Below are 19351 nucleotides of genomic sequence, written 5' to 3'. Positions count from 1 at the left end.
CTTGGAGGAGTGATGTACCAATACTTATTATAATTTCTTTATTGTTTTAGTTTATTTTTATGCATGCATTGTACATATTCTAACGTGTGTTTTAAAAAAAAGAACAACGGAGGCAAAGAGTAAAAAATATATACATTTTAAGTTAATAACATTAAAAATTTTAAAATTCAGCACATCCCAATCACATATTGATAATCATGATCATCAATGGTCAGCACTCTTCATGTAGCGTGTAGTCATTTCTCTGCAGTGACATTTTAAAAATAATAAAAGTCTCTCCTTCATTGTGTCCTTTGCACACTCAATTTCCTGATTTCCTGTCTTTCATTATCACTGTTTCCATTTCAGCAACTCGTCTGATTATAAACCAAAGTCCAGTTTGGCACCGGCTGGCTCACAGAAACCACAGTCAGTCAGATTTTAAAATCACTCGTCTTGTAGAGCATTATGTTTTACTGTCCCTTTTAACTTTTTCTGTAGACGTTCCTCCTGCAACAGAAAATACATGTATTTAAACAAGACATAGAGACTGACAAGATAAAAGGAAGATGCACACTCAAGTCATTTCATCATCTATGTATTTGGAAAATTTGACCCCAAGCACTCACAGAGATAAAACTCTCAGTCCCTGGGAGGAATTTATAAAGCATGTAGTCTGAGATTTGGCTGCTGGGGGCGAGCACGTGGAGGTGGAGGTGGTCTACGGAAATGTAGGGAGGTTTGTGAAACCCCAGCCTGTGGAGGAAAACACAAATCTAAACTATGATCAGCAGCACACTGACCGGCTGAACATATATTTTGTCATTTTCTCTGCCTACCTTATATCGGTCATATCAGTGATTCCTTGTTCATGTAGTACGGCTCTCCCCATTTTAGCCATCCTTTCAACTGTTGGATACATGACTTGTTATTTATCTGTGAAGATGTGGTTGGACAGAAATCCAACCTGTACTGATGGGCAGCATGACTTCTGCCACCTGTGTATTAGTTGTAATGTTGGTAAGAGTAGCTATGAATAGCAGTGTTATGTAGCAAACATCTGTAAGAAAAGAAAATACAGTCTTCAACTATTTCTTCACTGACGTCTGGATTGCATATGGCCATGTTTCCCATAGTAAGTAACACGACGGGTTTCTGTCTCACTTTTACATACTTTACCGGCCGCTTGTTTATTTCCTGCCACCCACCCACCGGTCACAACCACGGCCACAACACCATGGAAACACGCCCACTTCCGCATTGGTGGGCGAATGGGAGCTGTTCTGACAGGAGCCACGAGGAGTTACGTGCTTTCGTAGTTTCCCGGTAGATTACCCCACCCCCACACCCACTTTTTTTTTTAGTGTTTGTAAATGCTCTAAATACCAAATAAAGTGGGTAAGACAGGATTTATGTCTTTCACATTTGTCATAAAAAATCGTATGGTATGGTCTGAGCAGGTTTAACAAACTCTTGAAGTCCTGGGATGGGAAGATAAATATATATATACTGTATATATTCTATTAAGTCCCACTGAGTAACAGAATTGTAAATGCACATGTGAAAAATAAAATCTAGACAAACAAGACAATGCAATTTCATTTCAGTGTGTGTATATTTAACATTTATTTAAGTTTAAATGTGGTTGCAATAACAACACAATAAATAGATCCTTAGTGATATCACAGAACACAGCAGTTTTGGATTCACAAGAAATAATACTTAGGGAACATTCACAGTAACAACACTGAACAGCTACAGACAAGAGAGTCATTTTCACATGAAGCAATAACTGGCATTAGTGAAGAGTATGGCAGATATAACAACGGTGTCGGACATTTGTAGTATTGCATATTCATGCACTACAAGCCTGTGTCAGATACACTGGAGATAAATGAACATTTCCATGTTAGTAGATTTGAATTTTTAGTTAGTGGTATATCAGAGTGCAAAACACATTTTCCCTTTTCCACCCATTTTTAGGTTAAAGCAGATGCTGACCTGCAGTTGGACAGGCAGCTTTGATGCTGTAGTGGTGATTACATAACATTCAGTAACAAATTTTACATTGAAGAAATGCTTAATTACATCGGGCCACAACACAGCATGGACTGTTAATTATTCCCGTAGTGCAAAGTGACATCATGTTAAAGTTCTACTGGCCGTAACTCTCTCATAAATGACCACAAATGAAAACTGAAGAGATAAAATTGGTCAGTGTGAAATGGATTCAATACTGACAATAGTCATTTGCTCATTTCTAGTGCTTGTTGGGTCCAATCTTGAAACAGAAATATTATGCACTACATTTTTTATAAAAGTAGAACCATTAAAAAAAACAGTATTTATAAAAACAGAATGCAAAAATAAAATGTAAAAAATAAAAAAAAATCTAAAACATTCTATAAAACATGACAAGCTCGCAACAAATATGAAATGAAAAAGAACATATTTTGGTCATTGCAAAACGTTTCCTGGCTCTGTCACTTGTTTCGGATTGTACGGGGAACGAAAACATCTTAAGAAATCATGAGGAAATGCGATGAGACATTCTCATTCGGCTCTAAACTTCAAAATAAAAAAGGGACAAGAGGGCTATCGGAAGAAGTGCAGCACTTCCATTGTAAACAATTAGTACATTTCCCACTTTTAAAGTAATATAATGATATAGGATCTAAAACCCTTCCTGAAATTTCCTTCGTTCCTTCAGGTTTAAAGTTCATAGTGTAAAAAAAAGATATGCCGTCCAAATATCTTCGGTACATCACCCTGTACATTCCCACACATACAAATTACATCAACCATTAATTCTGCACAAATCTACAGTATTATGGGACTTCTTATTCTTCCATACACATTTAAAATCAGCTCTTTAGGGATTTCCCTCATCAGCAGCCTTTGTCATAACTCTCTCCTCATAAGCTTGTGGTGGTAAAGCAGTCTCTGCATGCTGGGAAAGCTGGGGCTGTTGTCACATGTCTAAGGCAGCCAATGAACTGAGAGCGACAGCGTTTTCACACACTTCCACCTTTGAAGGAAGGGTGACGCAGACATAATCTGGCCAGCCTACCTCCGGGTCAAACCCACGTCAAAACAGACATTTTCGCTCTGTTTTTCAGCCAAAACTGAAAAACTCCACAAGTGCTGCGTTCTGCCCTCTCTCACAGAGCGTTTAGTGTCATTGTGGGGTAGCTAGGTTTGCCTCCAAGTGGTGCGTAATAGACTTGGGGGGGATTTTAAGGTTCTGGGGGTCGTGGAGCAGAGCGTGAATGTTGAAGTAGCTAGTATAGAGCGAGGTGAAGCTACTCGAAGGTCCAGACCTCAAGACTGTGGATGCTGAAGTCTTGCTGGGCGGAGAGCGGTTGGTTGTTGAAGGTAGCGCACTTGGTGGTGGTGCCTCGGTACAGCTCGGCATCCAGCCACAGACCCAGCTGACCACTGCAGAGCAGAGGGCAGGCACACAGGAGGGAAGATGTTATCCAAAAGGTGTATATCAGTTGATGACAATGTGAGAAAAGAGTGTTGATTCATGAGATAAAATTGTTCTCCGCCTCAAAACCTACATTTGATGAGCTATAGTTACATATCTTACCCTCCTCCTCCCATCTGCAGAGAATCAATGTTGCCTTTCACAAAGTAAGAATTCTCCCCTGTCCATCGGTACACCTGAAAATGAAGAGCAAATCATGTCTGAATTTTACTGATCAAAACGAACACAAACCGAACCAAAATGAGTTTTTTAACCAACTTGGTGCACACCTTGATTTCAGGACAGAAGCTGTAGAGGAACGTCTCTCCTGTGCCGTAGCAGTGTTCACTCACTCTGAAGGGATGTGTCGAGAATGCCCCAAATATCTGTGATAACAGTAGAGAATAATTTAAGATTTTTCCCTAAGCGTGTGTTGGATAAGTCAGAAATGGCATAACTGAAGAAACCACAATGTCTTGCTCATGGAGGATGTGACTTCATTTATCATTAATTTATCATCCATCTCCTGACAGACATGTTAACACTGTGTGACTTCAATCAAATTAAATCAAAATCCTCGTAATATAGGAAATATAAAATCTACAAAATTTACTAATCTACTATTCACATTTTACCAGGTTTTAATTTCAAATAAAAACAATGTGTATATTTTTGCTCAAATCACAAGACGTTGCTGGTCCAATCTTGTGGAATAGTTTGCCACATACAGTTAGATCATCACTCTCCATCGATATATTCAAAACCTGGCTTAAAAATCCATCTCTTTGCCATAACACATGAATCAGCATTATGAAAACACTCCATCATCCTCCTTATATTCTCCTGTTTTGCTTGAATATTGATCCATGTTTTTTGTGCTTAAATGTTTTTCTTGTAAAGCACTTTGGTCAACAATTGTTGTTTTTAAAATGTGCTCCAAAAATAAAACATACTTGACAAAAAAATGTGTTTCTCCATAATGTAAAATACTATTTTGCATAATATTCTGCATAACATTAACTCATTGCAGAGATGACATCAGTGGGAAAGGCCATGAATGCCATCTACTGATAATAAGTGGCCATTACATTTGACAGCTGTTTTACGTGCTCTATTATCATCAGCCACTGATTCCCTGATCATTTATATACAGTAAATGTCCACATGGACAGTATCTAACCTGGTTATCCATGTCTTTGATGACGAGCAGAACAGGACTGTCCACATCTGCCAGGTTTCTGTACAGAGTCTTGAGACTGGTCCCGTTTCTCTCAGTGCTGTAGGCCAGTCTCCAGGGGTAACCCTGCACGCGGGCTGGCAGGCGACAGGCAAGCTGGAGAACAAACAGATTATCACATTATGGGGTGTACTGCTGAGTATGTGCCATATTTCCTCCTCAGATTTTATTAATCTCCTCATCAATAAGTGGGTTTATTCAATTACCTTCTCAATGTGTGTATCCTGAAGCAGATCACTGGTGTCACTGAGTATGGGCAGTGCATCTGCAGACAAGTCTCCATCACAGCTGCCAAAACTCTGCCTGCGCTTAGCCTCATCAATGGTAATGATCTAGGAGCAAAAACATGATTATAAGTCAATATTTGAGAGAACACAATCACAAAAAGTTCGTATTATCGATGCTAAGCAGGACGTTGGTCATTAACAAAGCTGATTTGAAAATAAAATATAAAAAGTGAAGGTTTTAGGTCAAACCCAACAGCATGTAGACGGATTGTTTTCCCCCAGCTCACCTCCCAGCTGCAAGATGCAGGGTCACTGAAGAAGTTATCGATCATGTCCAGCTCGTCTTTCTCCACCACAACAAAGCCCTGCTCTCGGGCCTCCTTCCCGTACACGTCGGGAGACCACTGCACAAAAAAGGCATACAGATGGTCCACCCTGGAACACACATAGTGAAAAAGAGGAGGTTAAAACACCACCAGATTCCTCTGTGATGCCACAGAAAGTTATGAATGTTGTTTTGTACTTTTTTTTTTCTTCATTGCTGGATTCCAATGAAATATTCTAATTGAATTTATTTACATATAACATGATCATCGTCTCACCTTTCTTGTGGCACAGCGAACCAGTACTCTGGCTGCTTCCCGCGTCCCCCGAACGAGTGAGCAGGACTAGAGGTCATCCCCATAGCAAAGGACTTCCTCATTGGCTTTCCCACTTTGAAGCAGAGGAACATTGGGGGGTTTTTACTCTTCTCCTCTGATGAAAAAAGCATGTCTGTACAGAATGGGGAACCAAAAAACAAAAAGACAGAAAAACAAAAAATTGGTTAGTTTAATGTCTCACTGACTGATTATATCTCCTAAAAGTACCCAGATATCCCAGATTGGTTTGGAGTGTGCTTTGCTGCCTTGCCACAGTGCCACCACCAGGTGTCACCAACATCTGATATGTTTAGGACATCAACTGTGATTTAGAGGATTTTTCCTCCTTTATTTTAATGTTACACCGTGACAGAAAAATTAATAATAAAATTATTTTTAAAAAGACAATAAAATGGTAAATATCCTTCTACATTGTCTACCTTCTATTGGAGCCTGCATCCTCTCCATCAGCCATGACTTCACTTCTGCTTCATAGTTTTTCTTCCGCCTCTCCTCCTCACTGAGGTCGTCCTCGTCTACCCGTCTCTCTGGGCTTTGTCTCTTCGGACTGGACTTCCCATGAACCTCTGCAGCCTCAGTCAGACTCGACTTCCTGTTTTGGTCGACTGGTGCGATGATTATCTGATCATCTCCACCGTTTAGCAGCTCTTCGGTCCCTTTAGGTTTGATATCTTTGGTTTCGGTTACATCTTGGCTTGCAGATTTCACATGGGTCCCGCCCGGTTTTTCAGTCTCTGAGGAGGATTGTATCGACTCTCCGTCCTCGATGGAGCTGTTCTGTGCTACACCTTCATCCTCCTCATCATCCAGCTTCCCTTTAGTGTGATCAAGCATCGACTTGTACTGGGAGTCTCCCCGACCTGGGCAGCTTATTACTGGGAGTTCCTGTCGGTCCCTGCTGATAGTGCTGGATGTTCTGGAGGTCGTTCCCTCTGCTTCTTCAGTGCTCCCATTGACAGTAGGCTCCAACTCTGTGAATCCTTCATCTGATGGAGACTTCTCTGTCTGCTCTCCCTCTGTACTTCCTGTTATTGAAGATACCGTATATGTCAAGCTCTATGCAAGATCAAAGGTGTAAACAAAAGTAACCACCATTCAGGGAAGCGGATCACCAATGCCAGCAATGAATGACGACACGATCTTACCAGTTTCAGAGAGGGTTGATTCAATGTCGTCCAAGATGATCGGTCGCTTTGGATCCAGAGCTTCGTAGCGGCTGAAGGGGTTTAGGTCCCGCTCTGATGGGAGCTGCTCCCATTCACCAGGCCTGTACACAGGACACAGATCCTGGGGTAGGTCTCTGTGGGGTCACCGTGCACCACACATACCGCACCACAAACAAGGATGAAAATGAAAGGGGGGAAAAACAAAAAAAAGGTGCAACAGAAATTAAAAATGACCAAATGACAAACAACTTAAAAAACCAAAAGAACAAATGTGATGTAAAACAGCAAACTATTTAACTGAGAATAAATAACGAAGAACAAATTAAAAATGTAAGTTTAAAAATTACAAACTAAAAGTGGAGTCTGACAGAATGATTTTTCACTTGGATCTATTTAGATAAGAACCAGTGGAAACAAAGGTGCTTCATAAAAAAGACAAATTAAGACAGAGGTGAGATAAATAATATGAAAAGTTCACAAAAGTGAAAGGTTTGGTACAAGCAATAAAATTGCTGACGAGAGTAAGAATAACAGAAACCGGACGGAGGAACAGGAAAGGAGGAATAAGAGCCGAGGACTGGAACAGGAACGGTTACAAAAGAGGGAAATGAGGAGAGAGAGGCGGTTGGGAGCTCTTACGATGGCAGGGCGTCTTTGAGCTTCATGCGTGACACGTCATCGTACAGCGCGACGGAGACGACCTCCTCCATGGGGCAGATGAGGCCGTACTCTTCGCAGCCGTGCTCGATCACCAGGGGGTCGGACTTGTGGGGGTCGAACATGATGTTGTTGGGGGTCACGATCAGCACACCTCCCACCACTCCCTGAAACATTACATTAACACAGGGAGGGAGACAACAGAGACTCACAGTCAGAGACAACCAACATATCAGAGTGGTACCTGTTGGAATCATTTTCAATTATCTTTTGTTTAGTGTGTAAAATGCATAGAAAATGTTTATATTAATTTCACGTTGGGGTTTCAGTTAGTTTTGTTTTCTTCTTACCATGCCGTCAGTGAAATACTTGCAGCTCATTTTGATGAATTTAACCGTTGACGGGCTCTCGTCCTCTGAGTTTGGGGAGAGTTCACGCCGGATGGATTTTGCTGACCTGCAGTCTGAAATGCCATCCTGAAGGACATAAAAAACAGATCAGAGACCTTATTGTTATGCTGTACTATAGTGCAGCTCGATTTTGTGGGTAGAAAAAGCGTTCTCATACTTCCTCATTAATGTTCTGACTCTAATCCAAACATTTGTTACTCACTTTTTTAAATAACATTATGTCTGAAGTTTGAACTTTTTTCACTTGACTGCCAAAATGCTGGTAGATTAAATTACCCTCCATTGCAAACTGGCAACCAATTCAGCCTCCACTGCTTTTGCACTAAACATTAAAAACTGCTCACTCATACCCCGGATTTAAGTTGTAATGCACAATGGCAGGCAGCAGAATTTGAATTATGAGCGAATAGAAAACTCTTGGTAACATCAAAGCAATGATTCTCACAGTTGGAACAAAGACAAAGTCTGAAAACACATAGAAACGCTGCATACACTCCTATCTAATTAATTAATGTGCAACTCCTTCCAAGATATATGCCGATATGCCTTATAACAAATGTGTCCCTTAACAGCTGCTGTAAACTACTGCACACTGCACCATGAAACTGGTTTGCACTTACATTTAGTGGTTTCTCAGATAAACCGTTTGTGAGGGTGGGATCGGAGGAACACTGGGACTTCACATCTGCTTCTTGCTGGCTCACATCAGGGACAAACAGTTTCTGTGGTGGGGACCGACAGCCAATGATCAGTGAGTTTGCATGAATAATTCAAGAGAGCTAAGTAGCGTGATGATGTGGTGCTGTTAGCCTTCTCACCTGACCGGGGTAGACGCTGCGAGCAAACAGCTTGTTCAGCTGAACCAGTTTGTTTGGGGTGATGTTGAACTTGAGCGCGATGCTGTTGAGGGAGTCGTTCGGTCCCACCTGTGACAAGAGATCGACTCCTTTGAGAAAACGCCGCATGATGCAATCAAGAGACACGTCAAAGCGTGCGGTCGGTGTACTCACAATGAACTCCACCGTCCCTGGTGGCCTCCTCTTCTCCCTCTTGGCCTGATTGGTACTTTTACAGCCATCATCTGAGAGAGAGACACACACACACAAAAAAGAAAGGGATGTTGCAGATGGAGAGCCAACACTGAACTGACAACAGTCTCAAAGGATGAATGACTCATGAATAATAATAATGATAATACTTTCTAGGTTGCTAAGACATAATCACAGTGCAGCGATTCTAACTTTCCGCATCATCCACCGAGACCAGAATTCTGCAACAGAAGACTCTCTAAATAACCTCTCTTAATGTAGTCGCTACATTTTGATTCAGTACCAGTGCTTATCATTATCCATGGTTGAAAACACACACACTGAAGCCATTATCGTAAACACACACACTCACACACACACACACACAATCTGACCCTTGTAGTAGACAAGGTCCACAGTCAGCATTTTTCTCTTGCCAAGAACACAGAGGCTATTAGTACACCACTCCCTGCTGCCTCATTATGCTGCTGCCTCCTCCATGGAAACAGAGGCCATGACTAAGCATAAGACAGCCAGACTCCTGCTGCCGTCTGCTCTTTACTGCACCCACCATCAGAAGACAAGACCACGCCACGACCATCACCTGTGCGAAGACTGGAACTTCTTCACTGAATCTGAACCGGGGTTGTACTTGTAATGATAATACACTGCGCACAATGTGGTCTTGTTGTATAATCTATAGACTGTAGAGTGCAGAATGTACACAGCTGGATGACCTGTAGCGTGTTTGAGTCCATGTCACTGTCAGCCAGCTGTGTTTGGTGATGATTAACGGCAACTAACAAACCCAACAACCCATGCTGGCATAATGCACCATGTTCATACTGTCACTGACACAAGAGACAAATGCAGGAAAACAACTATTATGAGCTTGAGCAGTTTTTATAGATTCAATTTAGGACTAGGTGATATAAAATAAAAAAATAAGATAAAAATGAAGATACATTTTTTTGTGTGAAAAATATATAAAAATGAGTTTTTTTGTTGGGTCTTGTGGAAGGTTTGTTGTCTGGAGAGTTTCTGCAGCATCACAATGCTTCATTTATGGTGTGTTGTTATACATTTTACCATTATCAAAAAAAGGAGACGCTGTAGTTCCTACAATCTGGATGTCATCCTTAGCCATATTGTTCTTTCAATAATACTGTATTCCATCTGGGGCTAATCTGAAGCCAAAACACAGCATCTTCTCTTTAGTTCACAGTGACAGTATTCCAATGGCCAATCACAATGAATGACTTTGGCGTTTTTGCCTTTATTTGACAGCACATAGTGAGATAGACAGGAAAGGGGGAGGCAGAGAGAGGGGGAATGACATGCAGGAAAGGTCTGCCCGACGCGGGATTCGAACGGGGACGCCTGCGTTGAGGACTGTTAGCCTCTACATGGGGCGGCCGCCTTAACCACTGCGCCACGCACTGCCCCTGACTTAAGGCTTTTAACTTAATTTGAATGTACTTTTATTGGATTATTATTAGACCCATTGTCTCCTCTGTTTGAAAAGGTTTTTTTTTGTTTTTTTTTTACATTTAAGAATTATATTTATACAAAATGCTTATCTCTTAACTGGTATATGATTTTTAAGCAGAAATTAAGGCCACTGTGATTTAACACCGGCACAGACTCTTAAATCTCACAAGCTTTGTTAACACAGCGGACATAATGTCATCATCTGCTGTACGACAGCACATGATAAGGGTTATGCAACTTCCTGTTTACAACTGCTGAGGTCATTTCACCACAAATGGTCGTTAAACCACAAATTGTTCTCAACACAGAGGACACTTTCATTGTACCATCTATCAGTCAGGGAAAATCTTTTCACATAACAAAGCAGCACTGACAGTATCATCAGTGAAAATGAACCTACTGCTCATCGGAAAGTGGGAAAAAATGACACACGACAGAAAAATGATCAGTTGTTTGAATGAACCCATTTCACCAAGGTTCACTGTCTTTGCCATAATAATTAACTACTGTACGACTCAAACATGTTTGACGCAACTCAAACGCTCATGGGTTTTACCCAGTGATCTTTGCAGCAGTCTCATAAGAGTCTTTTGCATTACGGCGATGATGTGCCATTTGTTGCACTTCAATATGAATCAGGTTTGTGTTGTGGAACATTGGTGGTAAAAATAAAGTCTGCTCAATGACGAAGAGCAGATCAAAGACTAGAAGTGTAGCATCTGCAGAAGTAAGTGTAAGTGTATCTGAGGCCAAGTTCGGCCTCCAAGATGCTCATGGTGGTTTTTATTCAAGTGATTCTATTCTACAATAAAGCAAGCAGCAAATCTCTGTTGTGAGTGGTGGATCCAGGTCTTACCCAAGTCCGTCGACTGTTTCGCTGTTATTCTCTGCAGGTCTGTCTTCTCGTTGGGGTTGCTGTCGGTCGGGACGTCAGAACACGAGATGATTGCCGGGTTCTGCTCATTCACATTCTTATCTGATTGGCTCTGCTTCAGCTGTCTCCGCCTCTTCAGCCTGATGGGATGCAAGGAGGAGAAGGGTTTGTTTACATTCACTTATTAAGATGCATAAAGAAAATATAGATGAACATAGAGTGTGTATGAGTATGTGCACATTTATTCAGTTAAACCATGTTAATGCTGTAGTTGTTGTTGATAAAATGCTAATGGAGCATTTAGCTGAATGTCCATCCTTCAGATTAGCCTATTGTACAGAGGAACAAGGGCAGATTTTATTTTTTCCTTAATAAAAGTGAAACGTGCTGCACCGTTAGGACCATAAGCATTGTGACGCTCCAGAGACGCCACAGCCGACAAATCAGATTCTCTACACATAACGGACCATTTTTGTTTGGTACAACACTTCAATCACAAAAATCAAACTCCATCAATTTAACATTTTTCTGTGAAAGTGAAACTGAAAAACGATCATTCCAGCTGACGCTCACAAAATTGCAACATTTTTGTCTCTCATGTAATCCCTTTTTTTTTTAAATCCATCATGATCAGTAATCATATGAAAACTGATCAAATTAAAACTGGTAACATAATACACGCTCACTGAGATGCAGCGAAACCTTAGATGTGAATGTGTGAGTATGTTTAGCAAAGTCGAGACCACATTGATTTATCCAATACCCTGAGTGGTGGGGGGTAGTGTGGCTCTGCACAGCTCTGGACAGAGACAGGGGAAAAGAAAAAGTGAAAAGAGAAGCGATTTAAGTGTTCAAGTGGCTTAATGGAGAGGCAAGAGTGGGTCGATAAGGCTGCAGACAGATGGAGCTCAGGCCTCTCCCACAGCCTCGGGTCACTCTCCTACTTCAACTCATGCCGCACACATCTGGTAGTGAACTCAAAGAATCTGCAGACGCATTCTTGACAACGCCGTCTGTTTCACTGTGGGGGATGTCTCACAGAGTCCCCCTGCCATCATACTCTTCTTCTCTTTTTCCTCAGCATAATAAACAGAGAAAGCTCAATACTGCACATAACAAGTTGCAATGTCGAAAACACCATTTTTTTTATTTTTTTTTTTAACAATTTTACAATCCTTGGCTTAATTGTGCTTTTATGGAGTTTAGAGTTGCCCCAGTGTGGTATCTATGTCTGTCAACAACTTTCACATTTTACTGTGCTTTAAAAAAACAACAACAACAACAACTTTGAATCAAATACATATTATTTCACTTTGACAACACTGAAGAGAGAATCAGAAAACAAACGCCCTATAAATAGATCCAAGTACAAACCTAAGACAGAAAATAACTAATTTCACCTGCTTATGACAGCAGCTAACAACAATAATCCTTAAATCACTGTAGGTCTTGATGTCTGTCAACCTGATGATGGACATAAACACTTAAAATTGTGTGCCACAGATTTGCATGACATTCATATTGTTGTTTTTGGCTCCACCTCTTCTTTAGACATGAAACCTTTTTTGGTTTTGCTGGAAAATAAATCCTCTCCCAATTTGCACTACACTAATAAACACAGGCAGGTTTTCACTGAGGATATTCCTGTGTTGTTGTGTCTCTTCTATCCCTACTTTCTCATGGCACAGAGTTATCCCGAAACGTGATAAAAGGTTGGATTTGTGTGTTTCCACTGACATGATGTGTTCGCATACAGTACATCAAATCTATTGTCAAGTATTTTGGTTACAAAGCACAGTACTGATCACCATCAGACCAACAGAACATTGTTTTGTTTTGTCTTTACTTTGTTTCAATGTTTCCCACATTTCGTCCAGCAAACATTTTGTGTTTTGTCAACAAGCATTAAGCTGTGACCCGGGAAGTCCCCAAGGCAACAACCTGACAACAAGTGTGTGAGCTTGCTCTCGACAAATGTGCAGCTAGGTCATATTCTTGCTCAATTTCATGTGTACCGTATATTCAAATCAGTACCTTGTAACTTTTAGTATCCCCTTTGAGTCTTTGTCTTTGGGGGCATATTTTCCAGAAAATGAACCTTAAGCACATTTAACCTAAAATCATGTATTTTACATTGACATGAGCCCGTCATGTTAATGTTCTGTGTCACAACCTCCCAACAACATGTACTGAGCTGTAAAACAATAAAACACAATAAAGTTCATGGTGGGCTAACACTTTTTATTGGCTTTTACTATATATGTGCCCCACAATGAGCTTCGATCTATTTGTCAGAAAGCACGGTACCATATGGCGCGAGTGGCAGGAGGGCTTCACGCTAGAGCAGTAGCTGTGTGAACAGATAAGACTTATTTTCCTTCCTGACATGTTAGCACTGTCCATACAGGCACAGCGTGGCTATCTTTACAGTAGTAGTCTATGTAGTCACCCTGCACCTTGCTCCAGTGGTGTTTGGCTGCTCACTCCCACGCTCACTCTGCAGGAAAATACCATCCCTAACACAAAGGCTGAATCCCATTAAAATCTAATACACTGCCTACCTAATAACTACAGGGTGCCTGGGCTGCGGAGCCATTGCAAAGTCATTTCTCTGTGTAATATTTCCAACGAGTCAATCGCTTGGAGAAGAAAAACTACAGACAAATTGCAGATTTGTACCAGGCTGTCAGTGCAGCCTGAACAAGTAACCAAATACATAATAAGAAATAATGAAGCCCATTAAGCTTCACTTCCTCACAACATCCATTAAGTCCGTATTCAGTAGCTTTAGCTTGATGCAGCATATGCACTGCGTCACTGCCTAGCCATAAATCAACTCACTTGTCTGTTCTTTTTTTTTTAGAAAAAGGCATAAAACAAGACAAACAAGTCCATCAAGGACAGGATAAATCAAGGCGAACTTTTTACACACATGCACACACGGACAATTTAATCCCTTTTATCCACATTCATTTTCACTAAGCTTTCTAAAACAAAAACCTGTGCCACTTGACATGAATCAGTCAGTCGTGGAGCTCTATGAGACATCTCATCTGAGCGTACGTCAGAGAGAGAGCGCTGCTCTTTGTTCAAAACCCAGCAGAGTTCTTGTCAGTCTATGCACCGTAGCTGTGACAAGCCTCTTTCCACATGTTTCCTGTTATCATGTTTCACAATGCTGCCAAAATCCAATTTTAAAGTCAACATCATCCCGGCGGATCAATTCGTGCAAGAACTCTGACGCATGACGGGGGATCATATGAGGCAGGGCAAGACAGGTGACTTAACAGTGCTCATCCATGTTTTAGAAAAAAGATGAGAAAAACTAATGAGTTACTGTAATGCACCTTGACAGCAAAAATGTCAGGGCACAAATGAACATGCATCACTATGGAAAACACATGGTGTCACCTCTAACACGCAACGCACAAAGAGGAGCTCATTCATAAACAGATTTTGGACTTTACACTCTAGCATGTGACGCATGGGGTTAAGCGATGTGGTAAAAAGAAAAAAGAAATCACAATTTAACCAAAACACTTCCTCAAACACAAATAAATCACATTGCTAGTTTATTTAAGTAAAAAACAGTCTATTTATTTTAAAAGTTGATGCTTGTCATTCTTTAAACTTAACGGTAATCGGACACTTGGTAACTGGAGCTGTTGTTTTAGCAGAGACTGTTATTGTCCAATTGATTTACTGAATATTTCAGTGTTTTGAGAGGGTAGTGCATGAGACAGCAAATTCTTCAGAGGCATAAATGTATAATATTTTTTGCCACTGTTTATATTTTTTAATTATTCTTGTTTGTTGGGATTTTGGATATTAATTTTTGCAGTTGTTTTTTGTACTATCAATGTTGCTGCTTTAACAATTTCCCACTTACCTATCTTATCTTCTTTTATATTATTGATTATGAGCTTAGTCATCAGTGCGGACCAAGAGCAAATTAGACCTTAATACTTAATGTCAGGGCCACACATCAATTCTGCTGCATGAAAACTAACTAAATTAAACACAAATGAGACAAATTCATGATACTCAAACGGTCTCTTACCTGGCAAAATATCCCGGCTTCCTGTCTCTCTTTTCCATCAGGCCAGGGTCCTAAATACGCATGCAGTCAAGTGCATCCATATAAACATCCACCCTTACACAAAGACATGCACACAGGGGTGCGCGCTGACACACACTTCCACCCACTCAAGTGTCCAAGCCAACAGACAACTGTGGGGAAGATCACCTCTCACACTGTGCTCTCACACTTCTTTCTTGTCCTGCAGAGGAAATAAGAGGTAGAGGATTAGCGCTCACTGGGTGCCTCCTCTCTCAACAACACTCACTTGCACTGCAAAAGCCCAATAACTGATGGTGGACTGGAGCCTCATCACACTAAGTGGAGGGCGATGAAAGCATCCTATAATAAGCATGTCAGGCCACTCTGCTGACAATGGCTGACCAACAGGAAGGAAAACGCATCTATTCGCTGTAGAGGAAAAGACCACATCTGCTGCTTGTTAATGCTGCCACAGTAAACATGCGTTTAATTATGTAATTATGCTTCATCAGATCAGTGGCTCTATTATTAGCATCAGTTTACGCAGTTGACATTTAAAACAGGGAAATCTGGTTGATGTAAACATTCAGACGGCCATGGCTACACTATAATCAAACTGCAACACCACAGGGTTAATCGATTACAGACACACACGTCCCACCCTAAAAACCAGAAATTGGGCAACTGCAGTTCATCCACGTGTAGCCTGAAAATGTTATATAACAGGTAAATGGTTAAACACAGCGGGGGAGGGAGGGAGGAAGGGGCTAAATTTGAAACGACATTACCCCACCTCGCTAGCTACATTCTTCAGGTTGTAGTAGCTTGCTTGCTTAATGGGATTTCCTCCCCGAACCCCGGACTAGTGAAAACGGCTTTCCTGCGTTTTTCTCCCGGGTGCAGCGGCAACGACAGATAAATATCCCACTATTGGTAACGTGAAAGCCGCCTGAGCTGCAACCAAACCAGGTCCGAGGATAAACACAAGCACAAGTGAACAAGGTCCAGTTTTTTCCCCAATCTGACTTGACCACCACAGCTGATGCTAACGGTACTAGCTAGCTTTGTTTACAAGACAATAGCAACCTGGTGGTGAAGATGTTGAGGATATTTATCTTCGGTCATGTCGCTTAGCTGGTCCTCTGAAAATAAAAAGGTTTCTCTGTTCCTGTGTAAAACGCGGGTCAGGTTTGCGACGTGCAACGCTGCGTTAATGCGCTAAATATGACATAAAAAACAGGTAAGAGAAGGATTTTTTTGCCCACATACCTTGCGTGCATCCTCAAGCAGCTAAGGTTGATATCAAAATGAAACCTCCCCTCACTGCGCCCTCTGCTGTCATGTGCGCTCAACACCTGCCTGTTTGTAGCCGTTCGCCCGCTAAACCCCCCGTTAACATGCTGGTAGTTAACGTTAGCTCAGGTTAGCTCGGCTGGTAGTTAGACAGTTGAACGGTCACCGCCGCTGACCGACTAATGGTTACCATAGCACCACTATGACGTCGTATGAAGTCTGAAATTCTCATGCTGTGATTTGTGTTGCAACCTTCCCTGGTGGTCTAGTGGTTAGGATTCGGCGCTCTCACCGCCGCGGCCCGGGTTCGATTCCCGGTCAGGGAACTACTTTTCTGTCGCGCAAATATGAAGAATCCATCCTCCACCTTCACCTTACTTGCGATTACATAATTTGACCGAATGCCAGCTGGGTTAAATATTAACATTCCAACATTTTGCTTGCAAGTGCGCCGGCTCTCTCAGTAACGCCCACCATTAATACAAGTGACTGATTATATGGAGATGAATGAATGCATGAATGACTGCATGAAATTAACAGTAGGAGAGATATCAATGCTTTGTATTGTTTTGATAAAATTGTGTAACCACGATTTTTAGTTTCACTTTTTAGCAAAAACATGGCGACCTAAACAGTGCCGCATTGGGAAACTGCAATCAATGCAAAAACATAGGCTACTTTTTTTTTTTTTTTTTTTACTTTATCCACATTATCTTTATTGTTTATTGCTTCAATATTTAGATTATTTAGATTTTTGCCTCTTTTTTTCAGTTGAATGAACACTTGTTGGCCAAAAATTATATTATAGCCTAAATACATTCACCATGCAGTTTTCCGTCAGTAGGTCTACAGCAAAAACAATATTTTTTTTACTCCCACAAATCTGATCTACGGGATTAGTAACGACTATGTGTGAAATATATAATGCACGGATTTACTCTTTGGCTTTGCCACCTTTGACCCACTGCAGAACTATTATCCTACCGCTAGGTGTCGATGTTTCACCACGAATAGAACAACAAACCATGGATCTATAGGTGCCTCCCTGCAACAAACAGGTCTGGCCAGTGTATTAGGTTAAAAAAATCTGTCCACAAATCAAACTTATTGCACATCTTCATTGAGAAATGTGAACTTTTTATTTGTTTGAACAATAGTAAGAACAAACAGCATCCAAATCTGTCACTGTTGGATGAAAAAAGACTCCTCAATGCAAAACTTTACACAAGATGAGGTGGATGACCTACAGACAACGCAGCTACCTATCTTTAGCTGTTTTTTCTTTTTTCTTTTTTTTCTTTGAATTTCTGAATTTCTTAAGTTTTACACCAGAACCACACCAAATAGCCTACATATGTTGCTAACCTGAATGTAATTGGGTTGTAAATACACTGTGATGATGTTTCCGCTGCTCATTCTAATGACGTTTAGGCCTATTTGAGCTGAACCTGCTAGAGACAGACAGAGAGCAATGAAACAGAGATAATGAGTGTTTGTGGAACTTGGGTCCCAGGGAGCCCTCTAAGGTGGGGAAACGCAGAGGTCCCGGTAGGAGGCCCTCTGATTGGACAACTCTGGAGTTAACCAGTTCCTGGCTGTCTATGTATCTTGGCAGTTATTTTGACAGGCGCTATCATTGTGAGAGAGGAGATAAGTTGTCTTAGGGATCGCCATGGCGCCGGTGTGTCCCTCCTCCGGCCTGTTCAGACTCTCGTCAACCCCTCTCCAGCCCCCTCCTCCTCTGCCTGCCCAGCTTGAAGCAAAGGATTGTTTGGGGGTGGGAGGGGCACGGTTTGATTGGGAGCAGGGTTTGTATTGGCAGGGACCCCGTGGTTCTGGGTATCATCGCCCCCTTTCAAGACCATCAAAACCTCCATGCGACTCAGAAATAGGACATCTCAAAATGTCGCCTTGTGTCTCTCTTTTTTTGATTTACTTTTCCTCCAATCTGTTGTTTTCTAATGTATTTTTGCACAAGTTGTCCACAAATTTCTTCCCTCTTTTTACTAGAAGCACAAGAATGGCTTTGAAAGAACAGAGAAAGGAAATCTCAGACTGAGTTGAACATTTCATAATATTTTAACCACCAAACAAGGATGATCCTCGGTAAACTTTTGACTCTTTGCCAAGTAATGTTTTCAAGATGTGTATCTCTGACAGAGGTATAATAATAGTAAAAATAATAAAAGTCCATCAAACATATAGGCCCACTGTGTCTCCCTGTCGTATAAGCTCCTACAGAACACAGGCGGCCTCATTTCAGCCTCTGATATTAAAATTTTTACAGTACTGTCCCATCAGAGCCACAAACAGCTTGGTAGCATTACAGTGTCTGTTTCTTGTGTTACTATTCTTCTACGAGGGAGTTCAAAGCTATACACACACACACAGGAATTTATGATGCCGAAGATGAGCAGAAAGAGAGGAAGAAAAGAAAGGATACGGTACGTTTTTCAGGACTTCTTCATGTTTGTGTGTGTGCAACTGAGAGTGCATTATCTATTTAATAATAAGCCACATAATCTTCTGTTGCTCTTTATTGTCACTTAAATAGTGGAAGCAGCCACAATTGAAATTGATTTCCTTATTTTTTTTGTTCAGTGCCTTGTTTTGCTAAGTAAGCACCAGTAAGTCAGTGTCTTATCTTACCTCTATCTCTTTTTAAAGTCAAATCATTATTGTTGTCACAAAGGTCTGACCCAGCTCAGGCCTTGGAGAGATTTAAGATCATTTTACTCAGACGTCACACACTTCCAGCTTAGACTACGACCGCTGATAACTTCAAGTACACTGTGGCA

At 41.2% G+C, this 19351-nt stretch overlaps 1 protein-coding gene and 1 non-coding gene across 3 annotated transcripts; one reads left to right on the top strand and one right to left on the bottom strand.

The window, feature by feature from the left end:
- Window positions 1-1588: 1588 nt before the first annotated feature.
- ncoa7b (nuclear receptor coactivator 7b) lies at window positions 1589-16669 on the bottom strand. Of its 2 annotated transcripts, none has more exons than XM_085771491.1 (17): window positions 16530-16669; window positions 15261-15480; window positions 11183-11340; window positions 8818-8888; window positions 8626-8733; window positions 8428-8529; window positions 7748-7873; window positions 7380-7564; window positions 6720-6874; window positions 5994-6599; window positions 5515-5686; window positions 5200-5347; window positions 4892-5017; window positions 4629-4781; window positions 3739-3834; window positions 3572-3645; window positions 1589-3417 (listed from the first exon to the last, which is right to left on the bottom strand). In XM_085771491.1, the coding sequence occupies exons 2-17, from the start codon at window positions 15296-15298 to the stop codon at window positions 3282-3284; spliced, it is 2454 nt and encodes an 817-aa protein (XP_085627617.1). In that variant the 5' UTR covers window positions 15299-15480; window positions 16530-16669; the 3' UTR covers window positions 1589-3281. The 2 variants fall into 2 exon arrangements, with proteins under 2 accessions (XP_085627617.1, XP_085627618.1); XM_085771492.1 differs by having other exon boundaries at window positions 6720-6841.
- Window positions 16670-16807: 138 nt separating this feature from the next.
- trnae-cuc (transfer RNA glutamic acid (anticodon CUC)) lies at window positions 16808-16879 on the top strand. The gene has a single exon. It is a non-coding gene; the product is annotated as a tRNA-Glu (tRNA).
- Window positions 16880-19351: the final 2472 nt, after the last annotated feature.

Source organism: Trachurus japonicus, chromosome 24, assembly GCF_045865225.1.
Source record: "Trachurus japonicus isolate A0001 chromosome 24, Traja_1.0".
Taxonomy (NCBI): domain Eukaryota; kingdom Metazoa; phylum Chordata; class Actinopteri; order Carangiformes; family Carangidae; genus Trachurus; species Trachurus japonicus.
Note: the sequence above shows the minus strand (reverse complement) of the source record. Positions and strands in the feature narration are given on the sequence as shown.